We start from the raw sequence: 18045 nt of genomic DNA, 5'->3' as shown, positions 1-18045 counted from the left end.
ACTGTTAGCTGGGGGTGGAGGCGATAGCGAAACAGGATTCTAGTGAATTATTATTCCCTGGCCATGGTCCATTCTAAACATGGAAAATGTGGATTCCATTATTAAAAGGCATGGAATTTATAGGTAAATTCCATCAACACATTTGGCTACTAAGGTATTACCATTTTTCTTCCTGACCAATATATAAAAAAATTCCTTGTTTTAAATGTAAGCAATCACAGGGGATTAATGTTTGTCTTAATTTTTTATTAAGAAACTAAAGCAAAAAAGAATTTCAAAAAATTAATATACAGAATTCTAATTTTAATTCTAAACAAATAAGAAATCTATACCAAGAACTAAGTATCAGAGTTTACCAATATTTAAGAATAAAGGGGAATGGCTAAAATGCATTCACAGTCACTATTTCTTCCTTACAAGCCTCAGATTTGCTTCACTCGGATAGGATACAAAAAGAATTTTTCTCATCTATCTTTAGTTACTATCGTCTGTAAATTCAGAGCTTTTTTTCTTCCTACATTGGGTTTGATAACATGAGCATAAAGATGAGTCCATCAGAGATTCTTTCTTAAGATGTTTAGGGGAGCTAAGGCATAAACAAATAATAAATATAAATAAATTTATACAAGGTACAAAGTAATACAGCATGAGCTATGTATAGATAAATATAAAGACAAGGAAATTTCAAGGAAGGAGAGATTACATTCAGCTGGAGAAACTGAGGAATGCTTTATTAGAATAGCATTTGGGTTAGGTATGAACTGTTCCTTTCAGGAAGGCTTTAAAGTGGTGGTCTTGATTTCTAGAATGTAATCTCAATACTCATCTTTAAAATTCAAGTTTCTATCTTATCAAACTGTTCATTTTTTTAAACGACGAAAAATATAAATATTACAGTCTATATAAACAGCAGTTTGGAGACATAAATGAAAAGTTAATTGTAATACCTACTATGTGGGTTAGGGCTCTGTTCTTTTCAAAACTCTCTCTCCCAGGTCAAATCATATCTAAAAGATGGAAGATGCCTAATCACGGAACCATGAGTTGAAGTATTCAACTGAGCAACACCTACTTGGTCTAGGTGCCTTATCAAATCTATATCCACACTTACAGGAATAAGAATGAAGGAGGTGAAATAAATGGTTCAATATTCAAAAGTCAGATAATGAAAAAATAACGGCAACTAAGAAATGACATATATTAACCACAGAATTCTTTGTATGAAAAGTTTTAATGAATTGTGAGCCATTGACCAGTACAGACTTTAAAACTTAATATTTCTTCTTTCCTGTGTAAAACCAGATAATTAAACCAGCCTATCCCAAGTATGACAGAAGACCATAGAATGAATAAGAGTAATAGTAATGTTTTCTTACCCATCTGCACGCTTTGCTAAATTTAAGAACCAAAGAGAGTGCTCCTGGTTTCCAAAGTCAACAGAGCAAATTCAATTACACATTTCTTCCTGATCATAGTTTCAGCTGAAATACAACAAATATAACTTTGCCTTTCAATAGCACTTTTTATCCATAGCACAAGCACTTTCCCATTATTTTCTTCTTTACCCCCAATATCCTTATGAGGTAGTGAAGGGAGGGAGCAAGGATTTTTTTTTTTTTTTTTGCAGATGAGAAAACTTAAGGTGAATTTAGATCAGTGGTTCTCAACCTTGGCAACATATTGAAATCACCTAAGAAGTTTTTAAAAATCCTTATGGTCATGTCATAGCCCAGACCAACATCAGAATATTAGGGTATGGGACCCAAGCATCAATATTTTTCAAAATGCCTGTGACTCCAAACTATAGCCAAGTTTGAGAACCACTGGTTTAGATGATTTATATTCAATATTCAGAGGCAACTGGCTTCTACCTAAGTGCTCTCTCAGCACCAATGAAAAAGAGATTCCATTTCCTCGAACATTATAACAGTTTGTCTTAGTATTCTGTACAACTACTATTGGTCTCCAGTAACAAATTAATTTACCAGGTTATAAATGAAGGCTCTTCATTCCCCTGATGCTCATGCTAAATATGAACCTCCATTTTATAAAATTTGCAAATTGGATATTAAAGAATTTAAGTCTTTGAGACAAGAATGGCTTGTTATTAAATATTTAGGCAATCATTTGATTCTAGGTTCGATATGCAATAACCATGTGTTTCCGTTTTCCATTCAGCACCTTCAAAACTTTGTTACAAATGAATGTTTACTAATAAGACAAAACAGAAGATATAAACAAAACTCTGAGCAAAAGTTCTTGAATTGACCATATCACAATCTGAAAAAGAAACAAGTGCTTAAAAGACCTTATAGCTTTCTAACTAGTTCAATCTTTATCCCGAACCAGATCTCTTCTTTAATTAAATTTTAAACTTTGCCAAATTGAGTTGTTCTACACCAAGAAAAATCAATTTCTGTAGCAGCTATGTTCTCTAATACATTTAACATATAATTTCACTCTGTAGTATTAAATATGGTTTCTAGGAGGTTTCTTTCTTGATGTGGGTATCAAAAAGGATCTTTAACAGATTACACCTTTAAGCAACACACCAAATACACAACAAATACTTGTAAACCTTTCAGGTGGCAAAAATGAAATCTTTGTTCATGACTGAAATCCCTTGTTTCACAGGAGTACTGATAATATTAACTCGCAAGGAGCAACCCAAGAACCGCAGCCAGATGCTTGCTGTCCCTAATTTTTTTAGATTCAAAACAAAATATGCATACAGCAAAACCTAAAAACTACAAAGATTCCACTTGCCTTAGTCACTTCTTATCACAAAGATGTATCTGAAACCATACAATTTATACTTTCATACAGAAAGATGTTTGTTTCCTTTCTAACAAAAGAAAATCTCAGCTCATGTACGTTGAATTATTAATTTGAAAGAGTATTAGTGAAATCAGATTTCTTAGTCAAAAATTCTGAATAGGAATTAACGTTAAACTCTTCTACAATAAAACCTTCAAAATATCACCAACCTGAAGTTTCCAGCATAAGGTATTTTATTTCAAGTCCCATGGGGGCAATTATTTATAATGAGATAAAGAACATTCTTAAGCTGGGTTCAGGTTGGCACTGTTTCAGATGGATGAGTAAACATTTTCTTGACAACCCCAATAAAGAGTTTGAGGCTTAGATTGTTGCATGATGTAAACAATATGAAATTAAAAAATTATAATATCTACAGCATTATAAAGTTACAAAATAAAAGGACCATTGATCAATTATTTTCTTAAGGTCTGTGACTAACAGCTTTCATATTTGAGGCCTATAAGAACAAATGGCAATGCTCTCTGTTTTTATGAGACACTTTCTTGCAAGGTCAAAAAATAAAACCAGATTCTATAAGATGCACATTATTATTATTATTGATATACGAATGATTAGAAATAGATTTGCCTTCCCTCAATCTTAGCCTGGAGATTTGAGGGACCTGTATAATAATTTTGATGGTTAAAAAAATAAATCAGACTGTAATAGGCATGGAAACTGTAAGCCAAATATAATACAAAATGAGCCAATACAACACATCTCCTCTTAAAATTTTCTTCTTTGTAGTTACCAAACTGTCCCTAAATGTTATTCTAATTTTGTACCATGTAGTGGTTTTTAAGAAACTGAACTAGAACAAAGCAACTCCTTTGTCCTGTTTTTTTTTACAGTTTTTTTTTTTACACACATATTGTATATACAACTTTTAAAATAGCTGCACAATTTTATATCTCACCGTTAGAGAAGTGCAGTCCAGGCAGACCATGCTTCTCAATATATTAAAAATATTAAATAAAATCCAACCAGTTTCATACTTTTCTAATAGTCAAGCTGGCTGGAAAAAAGGGTCTGGAGAAAAAACAGGCAGTTGTAAAACAGGATCAGTCTTTCTTCACAAACACACTACTTAAAACTCTTGCTAGTTCCCTATCTTATCCCTTTTACACCATCTCTAAGATCTCACCTTAAAAGTTGAAAATATCACATCGCTAACTTAGAGACAAAATCTGTTGAAACATGCATATGTCAACTGCCCACTCAACCAACTGCAACCCTGAGGATTTTTCTGGCCCAGTAGAAAAGAGGAAACACTAAGATAATCTCTGCTGTAGAGTTGCTTCTCCAGTTAACAATATCATGTGTTTTTTCAGGATGTTTCTTGGGCATGCATGTATGACACTGTCACTTCATGATTCTACTTTCCATAAGCAGGTATCTCCTCCACTCTGTCTTTCATCCCAAGAAAGCCACTGTCATCCATCCAAAGGTTTTCCAAGGTAAACCAAAGTCACTTCTGTGTTACCATATACAGCAGAAACTGCTGGATATAAGCAGACCTTTGGAAGTCCTCTAAAGGCAACCCCCAGGAATTCATATCCACGTTCAAAAGCTAAAGTCTTATCTTCCATGTCCAAGATGACTCGAATTCTTTCTCCTATCTGCAAACAGACATCAAAAGAAGGTAAGAAGAAAACCCATCAAAGGCACAGCTAGATGTAATCAAGTTGAAAATATTATTAAGAATATGTATATCTCAAAAGTTATCTAGAAAAACCAAAAAAGTTATTTGGTCAGGGAGAAACATCTAGAAAAAGAACATACATCAATTTCATCATAAATGTTTGTTTTGATAGTTTTTTTAAAAAAACTTAAGACTTGTGTGGGATTTATATTTAATACTGAGAATTTAAATATTCTTCCTGAACAGTCCCCAGATTTTATTTATCCTTTTTAAAGACTTTTCTTAAGAAGGTTACCACTAAAATCTATAACTTGGCATATTTTACCAAAAAAGGCTACCTAAATTTTCTCAAATTACTATAGTACATACATACAATGGAATGTTATTCAACCTTAAAAAGAAATGAAATTTTAGTATGTGCTACAACATGAATGGACCTTGAAAGCATTATGCTAAGAGAAATAAGCCAAACACAAAAATACAAATATTATATGATACCACTTGTATCAAGCACCTGGAATATTCAAATTCATATAGATTGAAAATTGAATAGAGGTTACCAGAGGCTTGGGGGAGGAAGAAATGTGGAGTTATTGTTCAGTGGGCACAGAGTTTATGCTGGGGATGATGAAAAAGTTTTGGGTATATATAGTGATGATGGTTATACAACATTGTGAATGTATTTAATGCCACTGAATTATACACTTACAAATAGTTAAAAGAATAAAGATTGTTGTGTATATTTTACCACAATAAAAAAAAAATTACTATAATGAAACACTTCCACAACCTTTAAAATTTACAAAGCAGTTCTACATACAACATGGAACTTACATAATCATGAATAGCCAAATCTGACTATAGGTTCTAAAGATGCAGAATAGGCTTATTAAACAATCACTTTGTGGTCCACTACTCTGAAACACCAGTTTGTTATAAGAATAGCAGTACTGATTGTTAAACTAAACTGGAAGCACAATTACCCATTTCTTTTCCCATTTGGAAAAGTAAACAAAGAAAGAGCATGTTTATCCTTATAATTTGCATGTATTAAAGGCTGTTGCATCTATATACTTGGAGGCAGAAAGTCCTAACATTTGCAATCAAAACACCATAATTTAATACTTCCAAATTATGATATCCCCTGCTGCTATCATTACTTTCCTTCATTGTATTTCCTATCACAAATAACTACCAACATCTACTTTTTCCTCTCCCTCTGCCCAACTCACAGATTAACCCCATTTTAAGAACCTCCAAATCACCATCATCACTACTGTTACAAACAAAACACGAACAACAGCAAAAATCAGAAATAAAAGCTAGGGGCTTCCCTGGTGGCGCAGTGGTTGAGGGTCCACCTGCCGATGCGGGGGACGCGGCTTTGTGCCCCAGTCCGGGAGGATGCCGCATGCCGCGGAGCGGCTGGGCCCGTGAGCCATGGCCGCTGGGGCTGCGCGTCCGGAGCCTGTGCTCCACGGCGGGAGGGGCCGCAGCGGTGAGAGGCCCATGTACCGCAAAAAAAAAAAAAGGAAATAAAAGCTAATATTTTCATGAGTATTGTTGAGTGATTTTACATTATCTCATTTAATTCTCATATCAATCCTAGGAGTTATCCCTGTTTTACAGAAGATGAAAATAACAAAATAGAACCACTCCAAGTGAAATCTGCAAGTTTGCTTTACGTTTGAGCATACAGCATACATACACATAGCACAGAGAGCAGAAAGACAGTCTTACAGTTTTAGGTGTCAGAGGACAAAATTTGGAGACAGCAGAGCAACTGGAAACTTAGAGGAACTCTGCAAGCAAAAAACCACAAAGAGGATGAGCCCCAAAATCTGAAAATAAACTCTGCCCAAATCCTCATGTGATGACTATATTACACAAACACAGGGGAAACCCCCAGGGAACCAGGCAGAAAAAGTAGCAGTTAGAGGCCAAAAAAACTGAATAAAGACATAAGCTGCTGTATAGTTTCAGTGCAGGCAAGTTAACTGCCTACTAGAACAAGAAAACCTACAGTTTTCAGAAGTACAAAGTAGCTTCTAAAGAAACAAAACATTCCAGAGTCACTACTATATATTATCTACCATGTCCAATTTTCATTTAAAAAATGACTGGATACAAAAAGAAACAGGAAAGTGTAACTCATACTCATGGAGAAAAAAGCAGTCAGTAGAAACAGACTCCAAGTGGGCCTTAGATACTGGATTTGGCAAAGACTTAAAGTAGTTATAAAATATACCCAAAGAATTAAAGAAAAATATAGTATTAATAAATGAACAAATAGAGATCTCAGTAGAGAAATGGAAACTATAAAAATGAAAATTTTAGAACTGAGGGGCACAATAACCAAAATTCACTAGCCTGGCTCAATAGCAGAGTTCAAATGACAGGAAGAAAAAAATCTATGAACTTGAAGACAGAACAACAGAAAGTAACGAATCCAAGAAACAGAGAGAAAAAAAGAACACAGCTTCAGAGGCACAGAAACAAGGATGATATCAAGCAGTCCAACAATTACATTAAATATAAATGGACTAACTACTCAAATCAAGAGACTGGGTTAGATAAAAAGCAAGATCCAATTACATGCTGTCTGGGGGACCCACTTTAAATACAAAGACAGTCTAAAAGTAAAAGGATGAGGGAAAAGAGGTACTTTGCGATAGTAAGCATAAGAAAGTTGGATTGGCTTTATTGATATCAGACAAAATAGACGTAAAGACAAGGAATATTACTAGAGTCAAAGAAGGTCATTTCATAATGATAAAAGAGTTAACCAGGTAGGTAGAAATAACAATTTTAAATGTATATGCACCTAATAACAGTTCCAAAACACATGAAGCAAAAAGTGACAAAACTGGAAGAAGAGATAGATAAATCAGCAACTATAGTTGGAGATTTTAATACTCCTTAGTAAATGAAAGGACAAGTAGAAAGAAAATACAGAAAGCAGATAGAAGACTTATACACTACCAACCAATTTGACCTAGCTGTCCTTAATAGATTATTCCATCCAACAGAATATATATTCAAGCATACATAGACATTTATCAAGGTAAACCATATGCTGGGAATAAAACATGCTGCAATAAATTTAAAGGGACTGAAATCATACAGAGTATGTTCTCTGAAAAATAAAGAATAAAGGACTTTCACTACAAAGTCACAAGGTTAGTCATAGGTCTTTATCTTCAATGATTATTAATCCGTTCTCCTTAGGGCATTTGCAGAGCCTGAAAGGACAGTAAGGAAAGGATTCTATGAAAGAAAATCCTTCCAGGCTTTTATACATCAGGAAATGAGATATATTTTAGTTCTTCTACTTTATTATGTCTCACTTGAGGTCATTACTGAGGCTAGAGCTTTCAAACCACATGTTCCTCTGAAATGTACTATCTATAATTCCTTAAAATTTCCAAGTTCTTATCAGATTATTATTTTTTACACTCTGCTGAATCTATGGTAATCATATAGCTTTTACAAATAGGAACTATAATTATGACCCTAGAATCAAGTGAGTATGGCTTAAGGCTAAGAATTTTTAGGGACTTTGCTGATGGTCCAGTGGTTAAGAATCTGCCTTCCAATGCTGGGGACCCAGGTTTGATCCCTGGTCAGGGAACTAAGATCTCACATATGCCGTGGGACCACGAAGCCCGCACGCCACGACGAAAAATCTGCGTGCCGCAACTAACACCTGATGCAGTCAAATAAATAAATAAATAGTTTTTTTAAAAAGAATTTTTAAATGTAGTAGTTTGGGACTTCCCTGGCGGTCCAGTGGTAAGACTCCATGCTTCCACTGCAGGGGGCACAGGTTCGATCCCTGATCAGAGACCTAAGATCCCGCATGCCGCGTGGGGTGGCCAAATAAATAAATAGGCAGTAGTGTGCCTGAACTCACCTATGTTTATGGAAATTGCTGACACCTCCAGACGCTTTAAATACAATCTAGATTAATAAGTAGCAGAGGGTAAGTATGTATGCACATGCACACAGGTGCATTTGTGGGGGTGAGGGGGTGAGGTATCCAGAAAAAGTAAATTTGGATGTGCATGATATAAGAAAGATTACAATCCAAAGCACAAGTTGGCAAACTATGGCCCCTGGGCCAAATCTGGCTTGCAGTCTATAAATAAGGTTTTACTGGAATACAGCTATGCTCATTCATTTACATAATTCACGGCTGCTTTTGTGCTATAACAACATAGTTACACAGTTGTGAGACACAGTATGGACAACAAAGCCTAAAATATTTACTATCTGGCCCTGTATAGAAAAAGTTTGCCAACCTGATTTAAAGACAGATTGCTCAGATTGAATATGTATTAGGAAACAAATATTGAGATACTAAAGATTATTGTCAGAGTAGCCAAAAAGGCCAGTTACACTATTTATTTAAAAGTTACCAAAAAGACAAATAATGCTGCTATATAAAATTTTGTAAATTTAAAACAAATTAAGCCAGTTCCTCACCTGATATTTTGGTGCATTGTTGCATTGTGGAAAACTGCCATTGACTTCTCCATTATGTAGTAGATTATTGTCCACTAGATTCCAGCCCCAGCTCTGGTCATCACTGCCCAGCAATGCCACATAACCTTGGCATTGCATGGGGGCCCGTTTTGTGGCAATTCCAATCACTGCCACAGTGCCCAGAGGGCCCTCCCACCACACTTCCCATGCATGGCGGCCCTCACTGAAACCAATCTTGGTCCTTGCACCATCAGTGCTCTGAGCGATGGGGTTTCGATGTAAAGTAAAGCCATTCTTCTTAATGTAGACATTCCTGGAGCAGTCGTTAGTGCTGAAAGCATGTTGGAAAGCACGTATCTGAAAAGATGGAAAGCACACAAAAGAAATAGAAATTTAATTTTTCTTAAACATTAAAAAGTACCCAAACTTTAGGCTACATGTTTTTAAACAATAAAGTTATATATTTTAAGTAATACAATAATTATTTCTCAAAAATGGCTCACGTTTCAGCATGGGATCCTAACATAATAAATTATGCAACATTAAAAATAAAGCTGCCAGCTGTTTCATTATTGACTAAAATTCTAAACCACAGTATAATTTCTCCAAATAGACTTCTTAACACATCAAAAGATATACACAAGAATCCTTATATTTTAGAGATAGTACTGAAATGTTTATGGGTGACATATCTGGGAATTGCTTTGAAATATCCAGGAGTGGAATGGGAGAGTGGGCAGGGTAGACATGAAAGTAGACTGCCCATGAATTAATCACTGGTAAAGCTTCGTGATGGGTATAGGGAGGTTATTTTCTATACTCTTGTTTATATTCGATATTTTTACATTAAAAAGTTAAGATATGCACAGTTTTCGTGTTGGCAATGCTGCCACCAAAAAGAATTGTATTTTAAGTAAACTAAAGAACTTAGGCATATCAGCTCTAGAGTTTATGAAAAATTTTAATAACCACAAACTATCTTAGATCCTCAGCCTCCTTGCTAGGTATTACTCATACACTGAGACATCACCACTCTCATTTTACCAAATCAAATAATCCCCTAGATAGCATAAATTCAATCACTAAAATTTATAAAGAGATAGTCATTAACAGCAGCTACCACTGGCAGGACAGGATAGTTGACCTTCAGTAATCACCAGTTTTTTAAGTTTCCAAAATAAAGACAATATGAAAATTGCTACTCTGTACAAATAATAACATTCTCTCATGTTTTAATAATTTATAGGTTTTAGTTTGTACGTTTTTTAGAAAATCCCTTCTTTACTCAAACAACCCAAAAGCAGCTGAAGGCTGGGACCTATTGCTTTAGTTAACCTGAGAAATCAACTCCAGAATCACAGAATTTCAGCATTAGGAAAGACGTTAAAGTTCACCTACTTCAACTCAGGGATGGGGACACAGGCGTAAAGTCAACAGGTAGTTAGCACAAGAGCCCCAAAGAGAAGTCAAGCATCCAGTCCCCTCATCCAGTTCTCATTTACCATTAGCAAGTACTTCACTGTTTAATTGTTGTACTCCAGAGGACAGATTAAAACAAAAACAAAAAACCTCCTTGGTTCAGGTATCCCATATTTTCATAAACAGGATGTAAACCTGAAGTATACCTAAATTTTTTCCGATCTGTTCTTATTATAACACACTTTTAAGCACCTAAAAGTGCTGTACACACCTCAACCATTTGACTCTAGTAAAACATATCTTGAAAAAAATCTAATCTAACCTAAATTGATCAAACTTCTATAGGAAATACAGAGGACAGAAAGCATGTTAAGCAACACCATGGGAATGAAATCAGCAAAATCCAGATTGAGGGAACCTCTCTACAGGGTAAACAACCTGGTTTCTTCAACAAATAAACTGCCGGGGTAAGAGGTGAGAGAGATGGAGGGTGTATCTGTAGACTAAAATAGCCTTAAAAGACATATCAACTGTTTGTCATGGGAACTTTGTATAGATCTTGCTTAAATAAACTGAAAATTAAAGATATAACATTTGACATTTATGAGACAATTGGAAATTTGAACACCAAACTTTTTATATAAAGGAATTATCATTAATTTCTTTATAATTTAGATGTACTAATGGTATTGTGATTAAGTGTCCTTATCTTTTAGAGATAATGTGAAAAATCAGATAAAATGGAAAAATAAATACACAAATAAATAAAAACAATCTATAGTTCTTGCTACACAGTCTCATGCGTAACCTGGATTTTGCATTATAGCAAACAGCTTTAAAACCTAGTTTAGGATGTAAGTCTGAAATTTAGACAATTATAGCTAGATGCCAAGTATGACTGGAATAACTGATGTTACTTGGTAATATGTAAAACATGAACTTTTAAAAAGAAGACAAATCCTAGGGGCTTCACTGGTGGTGCAGTGGTTGAGAGTCTGCCTGCCGATGCACGGGACACGGATTCGTGCCCTGGTCCGGGAAGATCCCACATGCGGCGGAGCGGCTGGGCCCGTGAGCCATGCCGCTGAGCCTGCGCGTCTGGAGCCTGTGCTCCGCAGCGGGAGAGGCCGCAGCAGTGAGGGGCCCGCGTACCGCAAAATGAAAAAAAGAAGACAAATCCTAATTAGATTGACAACTCCAAATACTTTCCAGTTTTATGCTATCCCAAGCCTGTTCTCATCATTTTCTCAGTTACCCAGGCTCCCTGGAAATCCTATTTGACCCTTCCTTCTTCTTCAACACACCTCACCCAGTCAGCTGTCCACCTATGTGGACTTGTTTTCTTGCAATTCCTCTCCCAGCCACCCCCTTCTCTTCTCTATATACTTGTTCTGGTCTTAAGTACCTCTGGTATAGGCACCAACCCCTGCCTTCCTGAATTTACCTTATGGACTGGTTTCTCTAAAGCACAGCTCTTACTTCGTCCCTCCTTTGTTCAAATTTCTGTGTTTTCCAGCTGTAAGACAAAGCCCAAACTACAGACTGAAGGCTGTATGTCAAGGACCTCCATGATATATCTAGTTTCAGCTTAACTTTACAATCATATTTCCTATCACAATTCAATCTAACTAAACTATTTTATATCTTTAGCCTTTCCTCCAAGCTACAAATTGTAACAGATGCCTATCTGAAAACTCTTGGATGTCTTAAAAACACTGTAAACTCTGTTCTACCAAAACTGAACTCATTGTTATTCATCCAAAATCTAGCCCAGGTAATCCCTATATCATATAAGCCAGATACCTAGGAGTCATCCTGAGCACCTCCCTCTTCCTCCCCCCTATTTCAAATCTATTGCCAAGTCCTGTAGATTTTATTTCCTAAATTTATTCTAAATTTCTCCCCATCTCTTTTACTACATACTTCCTAATACTCATATTTCTAAGGTCCCCCTCCAACCTGTTCTCCATTCTTAAGTTTGAATAACCTCTAAAAAATGGAAAAATATCACATCACCAATCCCCACACTCCTAACCCCCTTTTGCTTACAATTTAAAATGGCTTCCTTTTGTTTGGCCCCAGTCCACCTCTTCCATCTTTCTCAAACGTGCCTCACTTTTGCTGTCTATGCTCCAGCCACATTGATTATTTTCTGTCCCTCATACTCATCAGGTTCCTTCCTGGAAGGCTCTTCTCTCTCTCTGGCCTATTTATCCTTATCATTCAGGTCTCAGTTCATGCATTATTTCCTCAGAGAAAGCCTTCCCTGACCTCCCTACTTAGTTCAAATTCTCCATTACTGACATTCAGAGCATCATGTATCCATCCTTCGTAGGACTTAACACAAATGCAATTTTACAACTGTGTGACTATTTGATTAATACCCACTTCCCCGCACTAGATTGTAAGTGCCATATGGCAAGGCACCCATAAGAGTCTGTATCTGTTTTTATTCACCATTGCATCTGCAAAACTGAGCATAGTGCCTAACATTCATATTTTTTTAAATAAAAATATATGCTGTACAAACCCTCTGCTTTCCATTGCCTTGATTTTGTTCAGGGTACTTCCTCTTAGTAAAATGTTCACATTCTCCCCATCTTTAAAGTTCAGCTCAAATACAATCTCAACCCCAAACCTTCTACAATCATCCACTCAACTTGTAAATCTCTTTCAGTAAACTTCTAGTATATATATATATTTATATCTCTAACAGTTAGCAACAATTTCTACCATTTCTAACTAATTATCACTAGTTATTTCTATACATTTTTTTCTCCTCTACTAGACTGAAGACGTCCCTACTAGGCTATATGACTCCTTCTGAATTAATCTTTTATCTTCAAGATATTCAAGAAAAGTCCTGCAATATCTGAATGTACATGTGATTAGTACAGGTCTATAATACCTATAGTGCAAGTAGTACAAAGGCATACAAAGTATTAAAAACTTATGAAACCTGAAGTATCTCTGGAAGGATACAGAAGAAATAGGTAACATAGGTTGCCTCCAACCTGGATGGCGGTGGTATAAGGACAAAAGGAAGACATTTTGCTTTATATCACTTTGCTTCTTTTGAATCATGTATTCTTCACATGAATACATTATCTATTACATATTATTATATGAATCTTGAATCATGTGAACATGACTATTACAGACCAATTACAAAAATGTCTTAATTTAAAATAAGTAAAAACAATAAACTTTATGGAAAAGTAAAAAATAAGACTCATGAAATCTACAGGTTTATCAGGCACAGTAAGACAAAACTGCAATCTACTGCACTCTACTATATGAATTACAGCTAGTATCCATTGAGAATCTACCATGTACAAATACTGTCCTCGCAAATTAACATTATTTCATTTAATAGAAAAACAACTTCACAGTTGACATATTAAAAGCGATATTCCTTATCTTATTAAACTAAAACCTGTTTTATTACAGAAGAATACATTTTACATCTATTTCACATGGAAAAAAAATTTACTCCTTATTCTGGCCCCACTGGCAGTCTAGCATTAAAAAGGTATGTTTTCCCTTTTTAGTTGTTAATGTATTTTTATGTTTACCATATTCTAGGTCAGACTTCATCCTGTCTCATATATGCTCTTGGTGACTGCTATTCTGAAGAGCTGTTTCCATCCAAACTGAACCCAAGTTTAAGGCCTTTTATTTATATTGCTTGAAGAATCCTCTCAGTCCTACCATTATCTGCTACTTGACATTTTTACTTGCATATGAAAGCAAGACTAATCACAAGAATCTGGCAGGGGAAAAAAGGCAGCAAAAATGGAATCAGCATGTTAGATGACAAATAGAACATAAGAGACACAACACCAAGGTGGAACTACGAAAAAGGTGGCAAGGAAGTAGCTAATAATAGTGGGACATGGCAGTATTATGACTGTTAAGTGGTGCCGATGGGAGGATGTTCTATTAAAGCCTCTATGTTGAAAGTCAGCACGATGCCTTGGACCACACTCATTTATAAGCCTGTAACATAGTGGAGGGAATTAAAGAGTGCTTGGTCAAAAATAAAGAAAAGATAGTTATAAATCAGAGCTTGGAAAAGGTGCGGTGAAAGCAAAGATCTGAGAAACTAAGCCGATGTTAAGGCAGCCAAGGTGATTTAATAAAGGGCAGGGAGAAAAATAGGATGAGTATTGAAACCTACAACAATGAGGTGGTCTGTTTTTAAGGGTAAAGACTGTGGAAAGTAGAATGAGTGACGGAAACCAGGGATGGGAAACCACCTGGCCCTTCAAAAAGTGTATCGCGGAAGTGGGGTGGGTTAAGGAGCAGAACTTCAACCCAAAGAGAAGAGGATCTCCATGGCGCGGGGAGGTAAGGTAAGGTATTGACTGGAGCGGTGGAAAGGCGGGATAGTGAGGCGAGGCTTCCGACTCAAAAGCTTAGCTGAGAAGCACTGAGAGCGGCCCGGACAAGCGGGACCGGGGGCAGCGGCGTGGCGCGGGGCTCCCTCACCTTGGCCTTGTAGCTCGGCAGGTTGCAGAGGATGTCCGTGCGCAAAGCCTCCTCTGCCAAGCTGCGGGCGCACAGGCTCCGCCACACCTCGCTGTTCTCATCGCCGTGCAGGCAGCGGTACCAGTGCTTGCACACCAGGGCGCAGCTCCGCAGCTCGGACAGCTCCAGGTAGGAGAACACCAACTCCAGCACCCGGCTGGGCAGCCGGCCCCCGGCCCCGGCGGCCCCGGAGCCGGCGCCCGCGCCGCCGCCACCGCTACAGCCAGCGCCTCCCGAGGCTGCCCCAGCCCCCGGGGCCGGCGCCGCCATCGCCTCAACAGCCGGCCCGAGGGCCGCTGCCGCCGCCGCCGCTTCCCCCCGTCTCTGCTCCGGAGGCCAAGCCTCGCCTTGAGACAGGAGCAGTTCGCTCACCGCCCCTTTCACAGACTACCGTCCGGCCCCTCCACCACTCCCGCCCCTGCCCGGGGGCGTCCGCCACGCGCCCCGCCTCACTGAGGGCAGACGCACCGGCCGCACGGGCGTCCCCCGCCCCTCCCCCGCGGCTCAGCGCGGGCGCCGGAACGGCCCGACTCGCACGGCCTCCCGGCGGCGCGCCCGTGCCTCCGCCATGCGGGTTGAGGGCACGAAGCAAGGGCGCACGCCCAGCTCGCGCGGTTCCTCTCGGCCCCGGATGTGACTGTTTGGCTGAGGCGTCTCCCCCCACTACGCTAGATGGGATTGGGCGCCCACGGGTGAGGTCATCACCTGGCGCCTAGGAGAGAAGCTGGAAGCGCAGGTATGAGGCTATCGCCGGTGGGTTCCGGGCTATCCTCCGGTGCCTTTTCTCTTTTTTAATCTAGTGGTTTCGCGTCGGCTTTTCTGGACCACTTTTCCTATAAGTTTTCGCTGAGTCATTTGGGTCCCTGCTTCACCTTTCCAATCTAACGCATGAAATTTCCCTCTCCTTATTAGCCAGTCCTTCGGCAGGTGAGGTCGTGTTTTTCTGGTCAGGCCCTCTTGTTCTCTCTTAGTATCAGTGCTTATCAGAACGTGTGTCCCAGCGTATATACAGCATGTGAGGTCGCCACATTTGAACACCTTCCCCACCCCCCCACCCCCCAGTGTTTGGATAACCTTAAAGTGCCGTTTAAGTGCTTATTAAGTGCTACATTCTTTTGGACAAAATGTGGCTTTTCCTAGTCTTTCCTACTAACCCACGATTGGTAGGCGAATTAAAGCAGTGTGTTTTTAACTAATGAGACATTCCAATAGGGAGAATGACATGGAGGCTATAATTATAGAAGGCTTCTTGGAAGGGAAAGAGTTTCAGCATTATTTAGTCATATTGCGTTTTCCTAGGTGGCCAGAACGTTTTCTGACAGCCTTTAAAGAATGCTTGGTACGAGAAAATAATATCTATCATGTAAGCCAGGCAACCTACTGAGGCCCTTTACAGGGGTGTTTATATAACTCTCTAAACAACTATGAGATAATTATTATAATGATAGGTTTCACAGATTCCTTTAGTAGTCAATTCCACTGTCTTGCCTTTACGTAGTAAGGAATCTTTCCAAAAGCTCCCTTGCTGTGTATAGTCAATTTCTTGTTCTCCAGTAAAAACAAAAGAACAGCACCTACCATCTCTACTCTCTGATGGGTGGTGTTTGGTTATTACTTGCCAGTCCCTTCTTCCCAGATGTTTTTTCCTCCAAGCTTAGTAACCCAGATTCTTTTCATTCTTACTAGTGACAGTACCACAGCCCTTCAGCCACTTCGGTTGCTGTCTAGCTTCTCCACATCGAGACCAACTTTGGAAAACTCAAACATGTCAAGAAAAGTTGACCTATACTTATTACAGTGATAGTGACTATCACATTATTTAGATCTCAGGCTTCGGAGTTTTATTTATTATTCATTTTTCAGCTTTCAGCCATCAAAGGAAGACGGTCCAAGATTTGTCTGGAAAGGCACTGAAGTTTCTTTTACAGCTTCAAGGATAAGTAGAGTCAGTCCATCCTAGAAGGGGACAAAGAACAGACAGAATGAATAGCTTTAAAGGCACAGACACTTGAAAAGGACAAATGGATACATGGAGGTATGACAGGAGTAAGTGTTTAGAGTAGAGAGCATTCAGTTATTAAAGACATTGCCCTCTATCCTGTCTGCCATAGTGTGAGGTAGAGCCTTTGAAGGATCTGATGAAATAATTCTGGCACATCTTGTCCACTCAGTGAGGTGACTTTTTGTGGCAAAGTACCCCCCAAGTGGCCCAGGTAGGATTTCAAAGTAGGAAAAGATTTCCTTTATCACTACCTCCTTTTCTTTCTTGCCTGCTCATCACCCTCCTGATCATGTCCCCTCCGCCATGCTCAGTACCCTTTTTCTGCCCTCTCACTGTTTAGAACTTCCATCTTTGCACCGCACCCTTTATAAAAATGTTCTCATAGTACCCCACCTTCCTCGCCCCCTCTCACTCCATGATCTCATTAGGTGTAAGAAGGAAGGAATCCAGTATCTAATTAAACTAATTCACACTGGGATATGATTAATTACCGTGCTTGACCCTTTAGTCATCTACCTAAGAGAAAAGCTAGTTGACTTGATACCTGAGTGTGGGGATAGTGGCACTTAGCTATTTCCAGGTAGGCTTTCCAGTCCCAGTAAAAGAAAAACAAGAAACAGTGGCTTGCCAACTCATTTCTGAAAGATTATTTTGATTTAACCCATATGTAGTTAATTTTTCCCGCTACCTCGTACCGCAGCAGTCTGATTGTTTAACACTTTTTGATGGTGATCTTCAAATGTGTTTCAAATAATAACAAATAATTTTAATTTTGTAGACTAAGTAAACAGGTGATCTGGGGGGCTCTCGTTGAATCCCTGATCAATACTCTGCATGATAAAATTAAAAGCCTCAGAATGTATGGATTTCTGGGGCTTTCCCAACTCTTTTTCCTAACATTCCACATAATAGGTCTCTATTTTAATTTTTCTGACTAGCTAGGTGATCGTGAATATCATCCACGTGGTGTAGAGATTAGAAGTTTAATTTGCTCTTTACTCTGGTGCATAGAGGTTAAGGTAGAGCTGACCTTGGACTTGTGAGAATAACAGTCCAAGAGTTACTACTGCTTCCATTATGGAAAAATTTACAGGAACTGTGGTGTTGTCTATAATAGTCTCTTTAAATACAAAATTCATTTATTGCC

At 38.3% G+C, this 18045-nt stretch overlaps 2 protein-coding genes and 1 long non-coding RNA gene across 11 annotated transcripts in view; 1 reads left to right on the top strand and 2 right to left on the bottom strand.

The window, feature by feature from the left end:
- Nucleotides 1-1645: 1645 nt before the first annotated feature.
- On the bottom strand, nucleotides 1646-15514 carry FBXO45 (F-box protein 45). 2 transcript variants are annotated; one of them, XM_060298224.2, is made up of 4 exons: nucleotides 14858-15514; nucleotides 8948-9304; nucleotides 6203-6264; nucleotides 4327-4439 (listed from the first exon to the last, which is right to left on the bottom strand). In XM_060298224.2, exons 1-3 carry the CDS (start codon nucleotides 15164-15166, stop codon nucleotides 6214-6216), a joined length of 717 nt encoding a protein of 238 aa, XP_060154207.1. In that variant the 5' UTR covers nucleotides 15167-15514; the 3' UTR covers nucleotides 4327-4439; nucleotides 6203-6213. The 2 variants fall into 2 exon arrangements, with proteins under 2 accessions (XP_030715601.1, XP_060154207.1); XM_030859741.3 differs by lacking the exon at nucleotides 6203-6264 and having other exon boundaries at nucleotides 1646-4439; nucleotides 14858-15502.
- Nucleotides 14671-18045, top strand: part of WDR53 (WD repeat domain 53) — a 15848-nt gene continuing 12473 nt past the window's right edge. For 6 of the 8 annotated variants that reach the window (XR_011377425.1, XR_011377426.1, XM_060298223.1 and 3 more), the window contains exon 1: nucleotides 15539-15632. The gene's annotated coding sequence lies outside the window, so the exon portion shown is untranslated. Of the gene's footprint in view, nucleotides 14722-14900; nucleotides 15026-15538; nucleotides 15633-18045 lie in introns of those variants that run through there. The other 2 variants (XM_060298222.2, XM_060298221.2) reach the window with 2 other exon arrangements.
- The window catches only part of LOC132597249 (uncharacterized), a 62234-nt gene continuing 60903 nt past the window's right edge, over nucleotides 16715-18045 (bottom strand). Inside the window, exon 5 of the long non-coding RNA XR_009563725.1 lies at nucleotides 16715-16852. This is a non-coding gene — a long non-coding RNA (uncharacterized lncRNA). The remainder of the gene's footprint in view (nucleotides 16853-18045) is intronic.

Source organism: Globicephala melas, chromosome 4 (assembly GCF_963455315.2).
Source record: "Globicephala melas chromosome 4, mGloMel1.2, whole genome shotgun sequence".
In the NCBI taxonomy this organism is placed as follows: domain Eukaryota; kingdom Metazoa; phylum Chordata; class Mammalia; order Artiodactyla; family Delphinidae; genus Globicephala; species Globicephala melas.
This window is presented reverse-complemented; position numbering and strand designations above follow the sequence as displayed.